Source organism: Hibiscus syriacus, unplaced genomic scaffold (genome assembly GCF_006381635.1).
Source record: "Hibiscus syriacus cultivar Baekdansim isolate YM2019G1 unplaced genomic scaffold, ASM638163v2 tig00000477_pilon, whole genome shotgun sequence".
In the NCBI taxonomy this organism is placed as follows: domain Eukaryota; kingdom Viridiplantae; phylum Streptophyta; class Magnoliopsida; order Malvales; family Malvaceae; genus Hibiscus; species Hibiscus syriacus.
This window is the reverse complement of record NW_024061790.1, coordinates 5,280,438-5,297,490: the sequence shown is the minus strand read 5'-3', so window position 1 is coordinate 5,297,490 and position 17,053 is coordinate 5,280,438. Positions and strand designations below refer to the sequence as shown.

The following is a 17,053-nucleotide window of genomic DNA, read 5'->3' as shown; positions in this document are numbered from 1 at the left end:
TTCAATTAACCAATTATAATTGAGATTAAACCAAATATGAGCCAAACCATGCAAAAAATATCCGAAGCTTACCCAAGGCGACGATCGGCGACGGGATAGTTTTCGACGGAAAAACTCGATAGTGTTTTGGTCGGAATCCCTTGGGGAGTGCGAAGGTGGTGGTGGTGGCGGTGAGGAGAAACGACGGCTGGAATGACCGAAAATGAGGAAAATCAGGCGACGATGTTTCGGGTTCCGACGAACTTCTCAACGCTCATCGATGGCGGACGGTTGGGTATTTTGGTGAGTGATCGGTTGGGGTGGGTTCGGAGCTTGATGGCTCTTCCGTTAGGCTAGACGGTGATAACCACTGGCGGACTGTGGTGTCAAAACGAGGAGGGCGAGTCGATGGGTTTCTCATACGAGGAGGGCGAGCCGATGGGTTTCTCATTCTTCTACGCAATGAATGACAGTCGATACCAGTGATCTAAGGGTCAGGGTTGGATCGTCGGTCGTTGCTGAGGCCGATAACAACAACAATGTACTCAACCGTCGATTGGAGGTGGCTGGCTGGAGGGGCGACGGTGGGGTTGTTTATTTGGTAAAATAATGGGTTTGAGTTTGGATTGGTTCACGTACGGGGGTTTTATGAAAATGGGTTATAACCCAAACCACATTGATATAAAAATATATTTTATTAAATAAATCACCAATAGAAACCTAGCCTGGTGGCTAGGCATGGACACCCATGACTCTAAGTTCACGAGTTCAAGGCCCCTCAGCCACTAAATACTCATTTTTTTCAATTGACCAGAAAAATAGGATAATTCAGGGTTAAGTCCCTAAACTTCCCAAAGGTTACCAAACTGAGTTGCAAACTTTTGAAATTTTGCAATTTAGTCCTCAACTTTCTTTTAATTAAATTTCTGGGATGTTACAACACACATTTTATAAAAACAAATGCTCGAACAAAAAAGATAAACTATGCGAATAGTCCCCTATGTTTTCGGTCTGATCAACTTTGGCCACCAATTTAAAAATCAAGGGGAAATGGTCCCCCAATGTTATCAATCCATTCGAATTTAGTCCCTAATATTATTGATCCATTCAATTTTAGTCCCTCAGCCATTAACTCATGTTCAAATTTAGTTCCTCAACCATGTTAGGGAATTAAACAAAGGGACTTAAACAAAAGGGGGTCAACGAAAATTAATAGCAGATGAACTTAAATCAGATAAACCGATAATGTGAGAGACCATTTACCCTTAATTTTAAAATTGGTGATCAAAATAATCAGACTTAAACAAAAGATATTATTCACATAGTTTACCCAAAAAATAATATTCTATTTAATCACTTAATAAATTACATTTATATCATTAGGCCTACGTGGCCAGGGGTGTAAACGAGCTGAGTCGAGCTTGATTATTGCTAAGCTCGACTCGAAAACTCTGAAATGAAGCTCGACTCGACTCGAAAACTTGGGAGCTTAAAAGTTTTAAACTCGACTCGAACTCGAAATCCTGAACTGAAGCTCGTGAGCAGCTCGAAAAGGCTCGAAATGAAAAAAAAATTCTTAAACTTAACAATATTGAATCCTCAAACTCGAACCTGAACCTTAAATACATGAAATCCTTATTGTATTAAAAAAAATCAATACATAAATATTAATATTGTTAATAATTTATTTTAAAAAAAATAAAATCTTAATATATTATATTTTCGAGCTATTCACGAGCTTTTCAAGTCGAGTATCAAGTAGCTCGTTTCGGCTCGTTAAGAATTCGAGTCGAGTCCATTCGATCCGAGTATTTATCGAGCCTTACCGAGTCGATCTCGAGTAATTCGTGATCTGTTTCGGCTCATTTACAACCTTATACATGATAGTATAAATTTGTAGCATTTTTAATATAAAAAATAATAAAATACTATCCACTGGTAAATGCGATAGTAAATTTTATACTTTCTACATCAAACCTTTATTAATATTCTAATCCAAATTCACCTCAACACATTGTCTAATTATAATAAGAAAAAAACTTGAAAACAAAATTCTATTAGGAAATGACAACAATACCCATAAGAAACACACGTGTCAAATGGGTGAACAAAGAGTATCGTTGTCCAAATCAAACTCGACCTACAAAATTAAGGAGGAAAGGTCAAAATTGATATTTTAATATCTCATCTTCCTTCTTCCTTTTTTTCTTTTTTCCCCCTTTTTATTTTCTCCTCGTATTTTCTCTCTCATATTCCTTTCCCCCAAACAGGTTTATTAAAAAAAATTCCATTCTTTTTCTAATAAAAAATTAGAAAAAATTATAAATCGACCTTTTTCTTCCTTTCTTCAACGGCCTGGTTTCTCTTCTCTTTGGCGAAGTATATATTTTTTCCTTTACTTTCTTGTTGGTTAATTTTTTCAATGTATTATCTTTTTTTTTTCGATTATGTTTTTTTATACGCATTAGTGTTTAGATTCTGAGATGAAGGTTTTTGGATTGTGTAGAGAAAGGGATTCTAGGGTTTTCTCCGAGCTTCTTCTCAGAGAGAGCTTTGACAAGGTATGTTTTTATTTATTTATTTTTATTAAGGTTTTATTGGGAACGGTGTGATTAAAGGTAGCTAGGGATATGTTGGCGGTGAATTTGAGGGTGCATTGTATTAGTGAACTGGATACGCCTGATTTTAATTATTGGGTCAACTTTTTTTTTTAACTTTTTATCTAGGTTTGGAGTAATGAGTTTGCTGCATTGTTGATAATTTGTTTGGAAACAACTGATATGGGTTCGTTTGGGAAGATGGCTTTGGTTAACGAACCTACGCTTGAAGCTGCTGCTGCAGTACAACATTGCTGCTCTGAGTCAATGGGGAAACTTGTCTCTGAGCAACGGGATTGTGTTGTGATTAATTCTAATGGGGATTGTGCTGGTGAGTCGGGTAAAGATGAAAACACTGGTTGCATAAAGTCTGGAGATATTGATTACCTAGTTGGAATAAAGGGTGAGGTCCAAATTGTGGGTTCGGGTATGATGGAATTGATGGGTGGTGAATGGCGTGCAAACTCAGTTGGTTTGAAGAAAAATTGGGGTGAAAAAGCTGATGCTACTTGTGCTAAAGAATTGACGAGTGATATGTTCGGTGATGGTGTGGTTTGTGTGGAAAATAATCAGGGTGAACTTATGGATGATTCTGGTTTGAAGAAATTGATGAGCAATAAAAATGATGATATTGTGGTTTGTTTAGAAGATCAGGGTGAAAGTGTGAATGATTCTGATTTCTCAATTGGAAATCAAAGTGAGAAAGTGGATGATTCTTTTCCAAAGGAGTTGAGGGTTGATACATATGGTGATAATACAGTTTGTTCTAATGGAAATCAGAGTGAGAATTTAGATGGTTCTGTCTTGAACAAATTAATTGGTGATACTGTGGTTTGCTTAAATGATAAGCAGGGTGCAAGTCTTAATCATTCTGTGCCAATGGAATTAATGGGTCATTCTGATAGTAAGGGTTATTCGAATGAAATTCAGTGTGAAAATGTAGATTCTAGTTCAAATGAACGGAAGGGTGATAGGGTATGTGATCATGGGCTCTATTTGAATGAAAATCAGGGAAACATTGATGTTCATGATTCAAAAACTGATATGTGCAGCAAGATATGGACTTCAGCTTGTGCTGAGACAATTTCCAACTTACAACAAACTGGTGTATCATTAGGTAGCTGTGACTGGCATAACCAGAAAGATCTGAGTAGCAGTGATATCTCATTGGAGAGTTCTACTATACCTATGGAAACTAGAAGTACTGATGATTTATGTATTGAGTTGTTGGCTTCACGGATATCATTGCACACACAGCAGAATGAAAATACTGATTGTAAGAATGTTAGTAGTCCATCAGGAGATGGTGTTGCAGAGGTTTCTGAGGGGGCTAATGTTCTTCCGGGTACAAAGGTTGAGATATCCAGTGAAATAAGAAATGCTAAAGGAAAGGCCTGCAACTTGAACAGGGATTCATTTGAGCAAGGTGCAAACTGTCTTTCTGATAAATCAATTTCTTTGTCATGTCAAGCCATTGATGTTGTTGAAAATGGCTTGGCTGCGAGGTTGGATGCACCAGATCTTTTTAGGAAGGAGGCATGTGCTGCAATTAGTTCTAGCAGTTCAATTGACTGTTCTGGACAGAGAGAGAATGAAAGAAAGGATACTGTCAAGGTTGATTGTGTTTCAGAAACTAAAAAGTGTCCAATCACATCTTCCTCTTCTCGAAGGAGCAGACAGAAAAGTAAATCGAGCAGAAAGGCTCCTGCGAAAAGGGGTTCTAGGAACTGTAGTAGCACAAATCTGCAATTTCCACTTGAAAGTATTGAATTCCTTTCCAAAGCTTCAAGAAGGAAGAGAAGCTGTTCATCAAAACCAGCTCGTTCTTCCATTTGGGGATTGTTGAATAATATCACAAAATTTATTGAGCCAAGTCCTGATCTTTTGTGTAATGGAATGCAGAATCAAGAACCTCCCAAAGATAAGGGTATTCGAAAACAAAGAAAAAACCGAGCTGGTCAAAACAGAAAAGAACCAAGTGGGCTAAATAACACTTTAACCAGTTGCCTACGTCTGAAGATTAAAGTGGGCAAGGATGTTGCTCCAAGTAATCTGAATACTTTGGTTGCAGAAGTGGTTGATCCATCGCTTTCTGTTGGTACTTTTAGTAAGTATGGGAAGGAAAATGTTGTTGATGATAAAGCAGGAGATCTCGGTAGTGAAATTCTGTTTCATTCCAAGGAAGACCAAGAAATGGTGAAAACATGCTCAGATGCTTTTGTTACTGAAGAAAAACTAGCAAACAAAGTTGTAGGGAGTGCTGAAAAACTTGAGAAGATTGCTGAATATGCTGCAGATAATTCCCTTGTAAGTCAGCCTGATGCAGGGGGTGAAGCATCTATAGAAGCAATAGAGAACAAGTGCATGGATCCTGGAACTTCACCAGATTCAGAAGTAATCAATACAATTCCTGATACACAAATTGGTTTAATACGCCAAGAAGAGTCAGATGATATGCTTTTGAATACTACTGGAGCTCTTGCTTCTCTTGGAGGTGTTAAGGCTAGTAAGGGTAGCAAGAGAGGAAAGAAAAAGGATAATCATAAATCTCCTGGTGCAGCCAGCATTAGGAGAGCTAAATCATCAAAGAGTCACCGAGGCAGGCAAAAAACAGTAGATAATGGAATTGTCTCCTGCGAGGCTCTTACTATATCCCCTGCTGCAGATGCTTCAAGAGAGAATGGGCTTGGAATTTCCAAAGAGGCTATAGGAAGTATGGATAAAGCTTGTTTCAGTCCTGATGTTCCAGACGCAAAGAGCACTAAGCCTATCTCTTCTTCTAATCACAAGTGTAATCAACTTTCCAAAAGTTCAAAATCTCAGGTAGTGAGCAAGGGGAAGCTCAGAATCTCTGATTCTGCAAGGAACACGAAAGGAAGTGCTTCTAATCGGAGAGGAGATGAGTCAAAGACAGTTAGTAAGAGCAAAGTAAAGGAGAAATGTTCCGATGAAGGGATTGTAGCCAGAGGAGGAAAGAGCGCAGTAACAGGTACTGGAACTTTAAGGATATGTGTAACTATTTCTTCCCTTCTCTGTTCTTATCATATTATTTTTATTGATCACTTCTACAATTTTCACACATTAGTTGTTATTCTTATTCCTCGCCATTGTGATAAATTGATTCAGAATAGAAGAAAATGGAGACTATTATAATTATTTTTGCAATAGTTGGTGCTGCAGGAAATCATATTTCAGATGATAATGAGGACTCAAATACTGGCAACAATATTGTACCTGCAGACATGGTTAATGGTGACTTGGTACCAGATGGCATCATGCAGCAGCATACACAGCCTGATAATGCTTGGGTGCGTTGCGATGATTGCCATAAATGGCGTCGAATACCAGTTTCACTTGTAAAGTCAATTGATGAGGCATATCGTTGGTATCTATCATTTCATACATCTTTTTATCATCTTAGAATGCTATTTATGTGAGTTATTTATTAAATGCTGGTTTTTCCATGTTTGTTTAGTTTGCTCTTAAATGTTTGAGAATAGTCAAATTGCTTGTCCAAACACATACCACATATTTGATACAGGAAGGGTTGCTTGTTTAGTTTTTATCTCCATATCTTATGAACTGCAATGATCAGTGCCTAATGAAATACTCCAACCTGTGGAAACCTAATTTGATGTTCTTCTAGTGGTTGCAGTCTTTATAAACCATGACATCTTACCATCTAATCAAATGCTTTCTTCTGTTTGAGCTATGTTATATAATATGTTCTCCATTTCAAATGTGTTATCATTTTGTATCTTTTCATAAGCTTAGGCAGTCTGATGCATAATGTTAATTCTGTTTTGTCACTTACTTGGAAGGGTCTGTGGCTACAACGTGGATAAAGCATTTGCTGATTGCTCAATCCCACAAGAGAAGTCCAATGCAGATATTAATGCTGAGTTGGGCATATCAGATGCTGAGGAAGATGGTTGTGATGGTTTCAATCATAAGGAATTGGAAAAGGGAATTGATAATAAACGTATGACAGGTATAATGTTCACTATTTATGGCCAAACTGCATGAAAGAGTGGAAGCTAGAGATGTTGTTTAAGTTTAATGATTATCTTTTTGCTCACTTCTTTCCTTTTCGATATTCCTTTCATACTCGCTTTCTAATTTATTGCAGCATCTGCACCTTCACATTTTTGGCGTATTAATAGTAACCAATTTTTGCACCGTGGCCGAAAAACACAAACCATTGATGAGGTTTGATTCTGAATCTAGCTTTTTCTTTCTTTTTGCAGGTAGAGTCTGAATCTAACTTGATTTCATTATATGTTGTTGTATTGGTAATAATGATTAGGGGCACTATGAGTTTATCTGGGAGTGGAAGCTTATTAATCTTTTCAGATCTTGTAAATCTGTTTTATTCTCTCACCTCTGCCTTCCTATAGATTTTGTGTGATATTATAATGTAGTTTTTATTTATTGAAACTACATTAAAATTATCATGAGTTCACTGTGTCAGCATATGCACTCCTGATGGGTGGGATCCTCTTTTTCTTCTTCTTCTTACTTTAGTGGGAGGGGGTTGTGTTGCGAAGTACATTCTATGTTTTTCACTACTTTGTCACCTTCTTCAGTTATTGTTTATTGTCTGGGGCTCTAGGTCTAGCCAATACAAATAAGTTTAAAGTTTTTGAATTACTTAATATCCCCTTCTAATTCCTTGTTGAAGGTATCCCATGTCTTGGGTGATAAACTTTACAAGTTAAACTGGTTGATTCCCCTATTTCCTCAGTGTGGAAAAAGATTTAGCATATAATGCACACTTCAGTTGAATTGGAGAAAAGAGGAATATAAATTAGTTTTTTTTTTACCTTTTATTCCATTCTTCATTGTCAGGTTGATAGCTTTTGTGGTTATATTGTTTGGGCTTGTTTTTCTTCTTCGGTTATTAACATTTCAGTTAAATTTTAAGCAGATAATGGTTTGCCAGTGCAAAAGACCTCCAGACGGGAAGTTTGGTTGTGGGGATGAATGCCTAAATCGGATGCTGAATATTGAATGTGTCAAAGGCACCTGTCCTTGCGGGGACCTCTGTTCAAATCAACAGGTTCTTCACTGCTTTTAGTAGATGCAATAGTTATGCAGTTTATTTTATGTTGTGTGTTTCTAACATCTAAGAGGACTCTTTTTTGGAAGGGAATGTTATTTTATTCCAAATGTCTATTTTTGCAGTTCCAGAAGCGAAAATATGCAAAAATAAAGTGGGACAGATTTGGTAAGAAGGGTTTTGGATTGAGGATGCTAGAGAATATATCTGCTGGTCATTTCCTTATTGAATACGTTGGAGAGGTAATATACGATTTGTTTTCGATTACTTCATTCTTTTTGATCATGATAGGCTTGTTGAAATTATAATCAAATTCATGTTATGGCTATTTTGGTCTGATTTTTATAATTGTTTAAGCAAATGGGACTTTAAAGTAAACTGCAGTCATAATGAACACTGTTGTTGAGGTTTCCCCCCTTACTAAACTGTTTGGGTAAAAACATCTAATGTATTGTCAAATGGATTTTCTGAATAAGTATGCCTAAGGCATTGTTATGCCTTGTCATGGGTGAGCTTCATTATTTAGTTTATATAATGTGTGCGCTGCACTGTCTGAAGCAGTGAAGTTTGTTTCTTTTAAACATTCTTCAATCAATGGGAATTAAGTGATCATATCATAGAGGAAGGATAGAGACTAGAGTTGGGTATATCTAGTTCTTATTATGTTCCCTTGTTCAAGTCATTTATTATCATGTTGACTGTTGGTCTTTTTTGCAAGCCATTTTCCAAATCCAAATAGCAAGCTGACTGATTCTTGTCATACCCATCTGAAAGTTTCTCAAAGTTTTTTTGCTTTCAGAAGCGAGAGTTGTACAAAAAAGAAAATTCATATTTGTTGAAGGCTAGTTGTTGTCTAATCCATAATTCATGTAGAATGGGGCTGTATGTTATGCTGATTGTATATTTGTGGTCACTTTATTTATATATATGTATAATTATAAGTGGTATTTGAATTATTTGGTTCATCAGGTGCTTGATATGCAAACTTATGAGGCTCGGCAGCAGGAGTATGCTTCTAGGGGTCAAAGGCATTTCTATTTCATGACATTGAATGGCAGTGAGGTTTGGATAATATCCTTTACCACTCTTATTTTACAAATGTTATGACTATTTTTTTTTATAAGAAGTGGAGGCCTCGTTAAAACCCCCCTTCATGATTATAGAACACCAAATAGGTGCCCCTTAATCAGCGGAAGGAGGAAAAGAGTGCCTCAAAATTTATTGATAACATAAAATTACAAAAAGTTATAAACAGCCAAGCCCCCTTACAAATATCAGCCCAAAAAACACTCAAACCACACAACCTAAATACATCAAAAAACTAACCAATACCAGCCTTAGCTAAGCTATCAGCCTCTATATTAGCTGTTCTATTTACCCAAATGTTATGACTATCAATAGAATACAACACTAATAGTGCAAAAGGCTTTAAGAAAGTTTAGCTGTTTCCCGCCTGTATATGGTTTTTTTATTTAATTATTAAATACTAACTGTACGTGGACATAGCTAGAAACATAAGTTTATGACTTATTACACAGTCGATTTTATTTATTGTTCATGGTGAAACCTTGTATCTCTGAAATTACTTTGGAGAAACAGAGGTGCTTCCTTGCTGCTTTAGCTTTGCCTTTTCAATTCACACTTTATCTTCTTTTGCAGCCCCATGTTTACTCATGCTTGTAACTATCCATCTGTCCTGAATAATGTTTTCATTTAGTTTTCCCCAGTTTCTTCGGTTTAACAATTAAAGCTATTATGCTGTATTTTTTTGTCAATTTATTACTTTGATTGTCCAGTTTCAAGGATATTTTTTTTCTTTCTTCCAGGTAATAGACGCATATGTCAAAGGAAATTTGGGGCGCTTCATCAACCATAGCTGTGATCCCAATTGTCGTACCGAAAAGGTGAATGTTCATCTGAGGTTTTTGTTCTCATATCATTTAATAAGATAACTTGATTTCTTTCCCAATAAAATTAATTTAAATATGATTCTTATAATGTGTGTTACCATAATTAGGATGAGAGATGAATGATAGAATCTCTTCGTGGAATGTCTCCTTTCCACCTTATTGTCAAGGGTTGCGCATTCTAGGCACTTAAACCCTTATATTGGCTCAAGCACAAGGCACAAAAAAACGCTAGCCTAAGTGAAGCGCAATATGTATGAGTTTTTGAAGACACGCATTGACAACATTGTTCCACCTCCTTTTGTAATGCAAAAAAATCTCCACTATATGAAACGTTGTTAAAAAAAACTAGTTTGATAAACTTATTTTGTGGATTGCTGTTACAAACTTTTCGTTTGGAATTTGATTTGCCAAATCTGTTGCTATCATGGCCATCTTTGCCCTTTAAATTTTGTTCATTTACTGATCATGACAGCAAACAATTTTTTGATATTAATAATATATCAATAAGATTATAAGGGTGCAATAAACTAGCTGCTTGATTTGTCTTTCTCTCTTGCTGACCTATGTACCTTTCTATGTCTGATACGGCCAACTACCTTGGGGTTTGTCTGCATAGGTAATTTGGTCAATCATATTTTGATTTTTTTTTATTGTTTATGTTTCCTGAGTATAAATATGGCTAACCTTGTTTCCATTGTTTTTGTCCATCTCATGAGCAGTGGATGGTGAACGGTGAAATTTGTATTGGACTATTCGCTTTGAGAGATATAAAGAAGGTAAGCTTGCAAAGTCTGCTGTTGATGCCAATCATACCTGTTATATGGACATCTTGCAATTACTTTTCTTTTTTTCTGGTTTGCTTCATACATACAACTCAAATATCATATAACTGATCTGCTAAGTTCCTTTAAATTGAGACAGTTGAGACCTTAACCTCCTGGTCCAATTTGCTTGCTCGCGTCTTAAAAAGTTTTAACTTGTTTATTTTTCAAACATAAACCCCCAAAATGTAGTTTTGTTCAGCCTGATTACTTAGTCCCCTGCAAGACCTATTAATAGATTTATGCCATATATTAGTTTTTTTAAGGTTATGCCACATATTAGTTGGCCAGCCTTTTATTGAGTCTTATGATTAGTTCATGCTACAATACTTGGTGGAGAATGAAATAAAAAGATTAATGCTAAAGTGCCTATTCTAGAAGCATGTCCTCATAACGAAACAGAAATACTTAATAAGTTGATCAGTAAACATCAGAGTAGCCATGATTCATTTCTTGAAACTCCCAAATGTCAGAAAATTTATTGCATTTGTAGCATCCTTTCTGTTGGATATTTGGATAAACCAAAAACAAAAGTAAAGCTTCAAGAGTCAAGAGAGTAGCCTTGAGGCCTCACTCGAGCAAGCAGAATCTGATGTTTAAGCAGAAAATTTTGGAGGGTATGGGGGCACAAGACCTGACCTTGAAGAAATTGCTCTTATGTTATCTCGTACCATAATATACATATATGTATTTTTGTCTGTATCTCTCTCTCTCTGTGTTATTTCTATGTGTGTGTCGTTTTTCTGTTACATGCATGAGAAATCATCTTATATATGTGATATGCTTGGTATATTTGTTAGGGGGAAGAGGTTACATTTGACTACAACTATGTGAGGGTTTTTGGAGCTGCTGCAAAAAAATGTCATTGTGGTTCTCCTCATTGTCGGGGTTACATAGGCTGTGATCCACTTAGTGCTGAAGTAATTGTTCATGATGATTCATATGAAGAATCTCCCGAACCTATGATGTTTGAAGATGGTGAAACCTGGACTGGTTCTAAAGAAGTTATATCTAGATCGAATTCCTTTGATGATGCAGCAATGCAATCCGTAGAGAGTGTAATAACTGATGGTGTAGGAAAGTTCAAGAATGTGAAAGAAGCCAAGGACTCCGTGAGCCATTCTGCTTCTGCCACATCTGAATTGAACAGTTCAGTTCAAACTGAGAAAATCCATTTAGCCATTCCACCAGAAGAAGCCTTGCCTGTGGCAGTTCCTAGTGAAGCTGTTCAGGCAGATTGCACCGAGGAACAGAAGGCTATCAACATCTCTTGTTCCATTCAGAAATTAGATGCTTCCCTAAATATATCAGATAACAAATTATCTTCTGATATTATTGATGCTAATAAGAAGTCCAAGTCTGATACACCAGAAGGCAAAAAGGTTCCTGCAAAATCACGCACCCTGATGAAGACATCTCGTTCATCCGGTTCCTCTAAGAAGGGGAAAATTAGTAGTAATTCTCTGCATGGAAATAGGATTCAGATAACATCCAACAAATCTCAAGTGCCAACTGTCAAGCCCAGAAAATTCTCAGAAAATTCAAGTACTGGCCGTTTTGAAGCAGGTTAAGAAATCTCTTATTTTAGAACAAGACTGTTCTGTAGTTTTCTATTTTACTGATGCATGCAATTGGATGCTTGCAGTGGAAGAGAAACTTAATGAGTTGCTGGATTCTGAAGGGGGAATAACAAAACGAAAGGTTAGTAGTTCAATGTCAGACATTTAGTTTTTAGATGAGAAATTTTTCTTGTTTCTCATAATCAAGTCATACTAAGATGACACTTATTTTGATGAGTAAATTATGTGGACTTTTTGTGTATTGCATCATAATTCTTTATTTCTGCTCTTTATACCTGATCAAGTTCATTGGACATTCTGATTTGTGACAGGATGCATCTAAAGGCTACTTGAAGCTTCTACTTCTCACAGCTACTTCTGGTGATGGTGGCAGTGGGGAAGCAATTCAAAGGTCAACTTAGTTTCGCTTCATTTAGATGCCTCGTAACAATAAATTTTGAGCTCATGCTATATAAGTTTCCAATCTTTGATTCTAGCTTTCTTATTATGCAGCAATCGAGAGCTTTCAATGATTCTTGATGCACTTTTGAAAACAAAATCAGGACATGTGCTAACTGACATAATTAACAAGAATGGTATTCTTCCAAACTTTTGCTGCACAGAATCCAATGATGAATGCTAACTGCAATTGCATCTCTGTTGACATTCAAATACATGACTGTTTCTTTGGTTTTCAGGTTTGCAGATGCTACATAACATATTGAAGAAATATAGAAGGGACTTCAAAAAGATTCCGATTCTTCGGAAGCTTCTAAAGGTGCAGTGTGGAAACTGTGTTGTTGCATTGTTATGTTGTGGTGATTATATAATGATATTTGTGAATATTCATGTCATTTCTATTATTGATTCTTGGAATATCAGGTGTATCATAGTTTTTGAACTGACTGGTAGTAAAAAGATATGCTTTTTTTCTATTTTCTGAAAAAATCAAGTATTAAGGGAAACATTCATTATCATGTGTTAAGTGCATTCTCTTATAGTTATATTCAACAATAGTATTTGAATTAGCTGCATTTTACTTCTCAATGAAATGGCGTCAATTCTGATGTTCGTTCTGAAGGAAAAAGCAAAATGGTTTTGGCAGCAGACAGTTCACCTGTAAATCTAGATTGAGTTATGAAAATCTGCTTCTGCCTGGTTCAGTCAGTGATAGAGCAGTGAGACCATCCTTTAGTGTACCTCTTTTGCATTATTGTCTTTTGTGGATAATCTTCACCTTCATTTAAGCAAAAAGGATATTACGTATGCTGCTCTTTCAGGATGGTAAATGGTGATCCCCAAGGGCAAGGTTTCTTTATGTGGGAGAAAATTTGAAAAAAAAGAACAGAGGGCAATATGTGCATTGTGTATCTGTTGTGTGTGTGTGTGTGAGGGTGAATTATCTGTTTATCTCATTTTTTTTGTATAATACAAGAAGGTTGCAGTTGGGTCCAGCACAGTGTTGTCATTCTTAAGCTGGTATATGGAACTTAAAGTTATGCTGATAAAGTGTTTGTGAAAACTTAAAATTAAATAGCAAAATTCTCTGGAAATATGACAAGACTACAGTTTGCAACTTACTTTTTCTGCAGGTTTTAGAGTATTTGGCAGGGCGGGGAATACTTACACAGGACCATATTAATGGAGGTCCTTATTGCGCTGGAAGGGAGAGGTTAGAGAATATAACTGAGTTTTGTTTTGATTGAAATTGATTCTGTCTTTTCTATCTCTTTACATGAAAAATATGTCTTTTCTTCTGCAGCTTTAGGGATTCGATACTGTCATTCACAGAGCATGATGACAAACAGGTATCGACTGACATTTCATTTAATATTCCCCTTTATTAATTACTTAATAGTATAGATTCTGTATCTTGTTATTTGTGGACTATACTACTTTTCGTAATGGCTTTTTCTTGGGTGAATTTTGTATCTATGGTCAAATCTTACAGGTCCATCAAATAGCCCGGAATTTTCGAGATAAGTGGATTCGAAAACCCGTCAGAAAACATGACTACAGGGACAAGGATGAGGGCAGGATGGAGTTTCACAGGGTTTCAGCATCTCACAATCATTGGCGTGATCAGGCCATACGATCTTCTGAAGCTATTAATTGTGTCGCACAATCTGTGGCTGGAACAACATCAACAGATACTTCCACCAGGGAGGGCGGTTCCTCATCATCAGCTGGTGTTTCCCAAGCCAATGGTGCCAGAATTCGGAAGCGTAAAAGCCGTTGGGATCAGCCAGCGGATCCAGAGAAAATTGATTCATGGTCACCAAAGAAACTTGAATGTAGCACGTTATCCCCTTTAGGTCAAGCAACATCAGATCATACAGAGAGGATGAACAGTGGAGATAACAAATGCTATGTAAACTTTTGCAAAGGTGAAGCTACTAATATTGATAATGGGAATCAAAGTTTTCAGCAGGATGCTCCACCAGGGTTCTCCTCTCCTCTTAATACATCTTTGATTTCACCTGCTGCTCCATCAACTGCTACAGGTTTCCCTCAACCAAAAGTTTGTCCGTCGAAGTTTCCTGATGTGGTTATTGCTCATCCACAGAAGAGATTCATTTCCCGTTTGCCGGTTTCATATGGAATACCACTCCCCTTTCTGCAGCAAGATAAAAGTCTAGAAACTTGGAGGATAGCCCCTGGCATGCCTTTCCACCCATTTCCGCCTTTGCCTCCATGTCCCCCTGATGAGAAAGACACTCAACCTTCTTCTGCTGCTAACTCCATCGGAATGAGTGCTGACATAAAAGAAGGGCAACAGGACAGTCGTCGACCTGTCACTAGTTATCCTGATGAAAGCATTCCAGGCACAACTGGTGGAAACCACCCAGAGTCTGATATTTCAGGTACTAACATCCAACAGACATTCAAAAGAACAAGAGAAACCTCCTATGATTTGGGTAAGTACTTCAGACAACAGAAAAGAAAAGGACCACCGTGGGATAAATCCGAAATCACGGGAAACAACCATATAGGTGAGACAGGCTGCTGCATAGATGTAGAACAAGAGCCCATAAATTCATGTTATTCAGATGATATAAACCAGTAGAGTTGAAGGCGCAATGATTTTTGTCTCTAATCATTGCCCACCCAAATCAACATTGATTTATAGAAAAAATTTCTGATAACTGATTTTTTTCCACTTTATTTCATACATTTGATGTATTTTCCCTCAATTCTTTGTTTCCTGGGTTTAAGTTCCAGTGGAAATGTAACTTTATTCGATTACCAACTTGTGAAGGTAATTAATCTCAGGGTTTTTTTTTTCTGTGATAATGGTGTTTGCCTTGAATTTTGTTTATCTTATCATTATTGGATGTTCGGTTAGAACTCGAGATTTAGTTCACATGTCTCGAAAGCTTTGCCAAGACAGGAAGAAAATATATATTTCAAAACAATTTGATTGAAGGTTTTTAAAATATTTTTTTTTTTATTTTTTATCAACAATAAATTTTAAATAATAAAGAGTTATAGTTAAAAAAAATTAAATAATAAAGAGTTATAGTTGAAAAAAACTAACTAAAAAATCAATAAGGTAGAGTTTTAACGAGACAGACGTAGTATTTAATTTAACGTTGATGTCATAAAAATAAGTATTAGTTAATTTATGTTATAATTAATATATTTTTTTATAAATTTATATATAATTAATTATAATTATATTATACGATCAAAATATAATAATTAAGTGAGTTGGCCTGGCCCAAGATTGATTCTCATTGCACCCTTTGTGTGGGGTTAACTAAATTTTTAAAAAGTAATTATCTTTTTAAACCAATAAGACGATTACACATGTTATTATTGTGTGTTATTAATTTAACAAAAAAATAATTAATTTAAAAATAATTTTTGTTGATGTAGCATTCTATATGGACATGTTACTTCAGTATTAAAGTCCACATGAACAAATCACATTAACAAGAAGCATTGATCGTTAATCAACTAATAGATTCTATTCAACTAGAGTTATGTTGCCTCAAAATGAACCGAGAGCCAAATTGCTTTAAAAAATAATAAAATCAAAATGGTTACTTTATCAAATATTATAAGTTAATTTTAATATTATACCTTTAAATTTTAGGGAACACAAATTTTAATAGTAATTAATTTGTTGTAATTTTTCATTTTTTAATTATTTACTAACTTGACATATATGATAAAATAACATCTTATTATATTCCACCTCAATAATTACATGATAAAAGATATCATAACACTTAAAAAAACATTGATTAACATCTCCTATGCAAATTGAATTTATATGAGAAAATTAAAAGGGTCAATACTTAAATAAGTGTCTAAATTATATTTTTTTTCTTTCGAATAGGTGTCTACAGTATTTCTTAGATCATTAAGGTGCCTAACGTTACAAACGTCATCACTTTATGTGCCCGGGCCGTCAACGTCGTGAATTTCCTCTATTAACACGTGTCACAATATGATATTTTAATTTTTATATAAAATTGAAAAATTAAAATTATATATGTTTTAAAAAGAAAACTCAAATTTTGAAATAACCCAAAAACTTTGAAAACCTTCATTTCAACCCTAAACCCATGTCGCTCGCCGCCCTTTACCATCGACGAAACTCCACTTGACCTCACCTTCCCTGACGACCAAAACCCCTATGAAATCGTGACCGATCAACGACGAATCGAAGTTTTATACTCCGCGAATCCTATGATGAAAATCACAATCTCATGCGATTCCGAAAGCCAATCGACGATAACTACAACGACATATAACTAGAATGATGGCAGATACTACATAGACGATGGTGGTCATGACCCAAAAGGGCGACGACGTCGGGTTAACATTAGGATTTGAGAATTTTAGGGATTTTGAGGTTTTTTTGTAATTTAAAAGAAATTAAGATTTTTTTTATAAATATAATAATAATATTTTTATTTAAAAAATAAATTTCAAAATTACTATATTGTAACACATGTCACTTAATAGAGAAAACTATCACTTAATGGAGAAAACTAACGACCGTTACATCTTGGGAACCTAAACTGATTACGTTTATAACGTTAGACACCTGGATGGTCCAAAAAATATTGTAGGCACCTATTTGGGTAAAAATGATATAGTTTGAACACTTATTTTG

At 35.7% G+C, this 17,053-nt stretch overlaps 1 protein-coding gene across 2 annotated transcripts; it reads left to right on the top strand.

The window, feature by feature from the left end:
* The first annotated feature begins 2,203 nt into the window (after nt 1–2,203).
* On the top strand, nt 2,204–15,171 carry LOC120207187 (histone-lysine N-methyltransferase ASHH2-like). Of its 2 annotated transcripts, none has more exons than XM_039206714.1 (19): nt 2,204–2,358; nt 2,486–2,540; nt 2,706–5,565; nt 5,757–5,961; nt 6,398–6,567; nt 6,706–6,785; nt 7,504–7,635; nt 7,761–7,877; nt 8,605–8,697; nt 9,462–9,539; nt 10,265–10,321; nt 11,167–11,932; nt 12,012–12,067; nt 12,258–12,337; nt 12,439–12,521; nt 12,624–12,703; nt 13,518–13,597; nt 13,688–13,733; nt 13,877–15,171. In XM_039206714.1, exons 3-19 carry the CDS (start codon nt 2,760–2,762, stop codon nt 14,990–14,992), a joined length of 6,045 nt encoding a protein of 2,014 aa, XP_039062645.1. In that variant the 5' UTR covers nt 2,204–2,358; nt 2,486–2,540; nt 2,706–2,759; the 3' UTR covers nt 14,993–15,171. The 2 variants fall into 2 exon arrangements, with proteins under 2 accessions (XP_039062645.1, XP_039062638.1); XM_039206707.1 differs by having other exon boundaries at nt 5,745–5,961.
* Nucleotides 15,172–17,053: the final 1,882 nt, after the last annotated feature.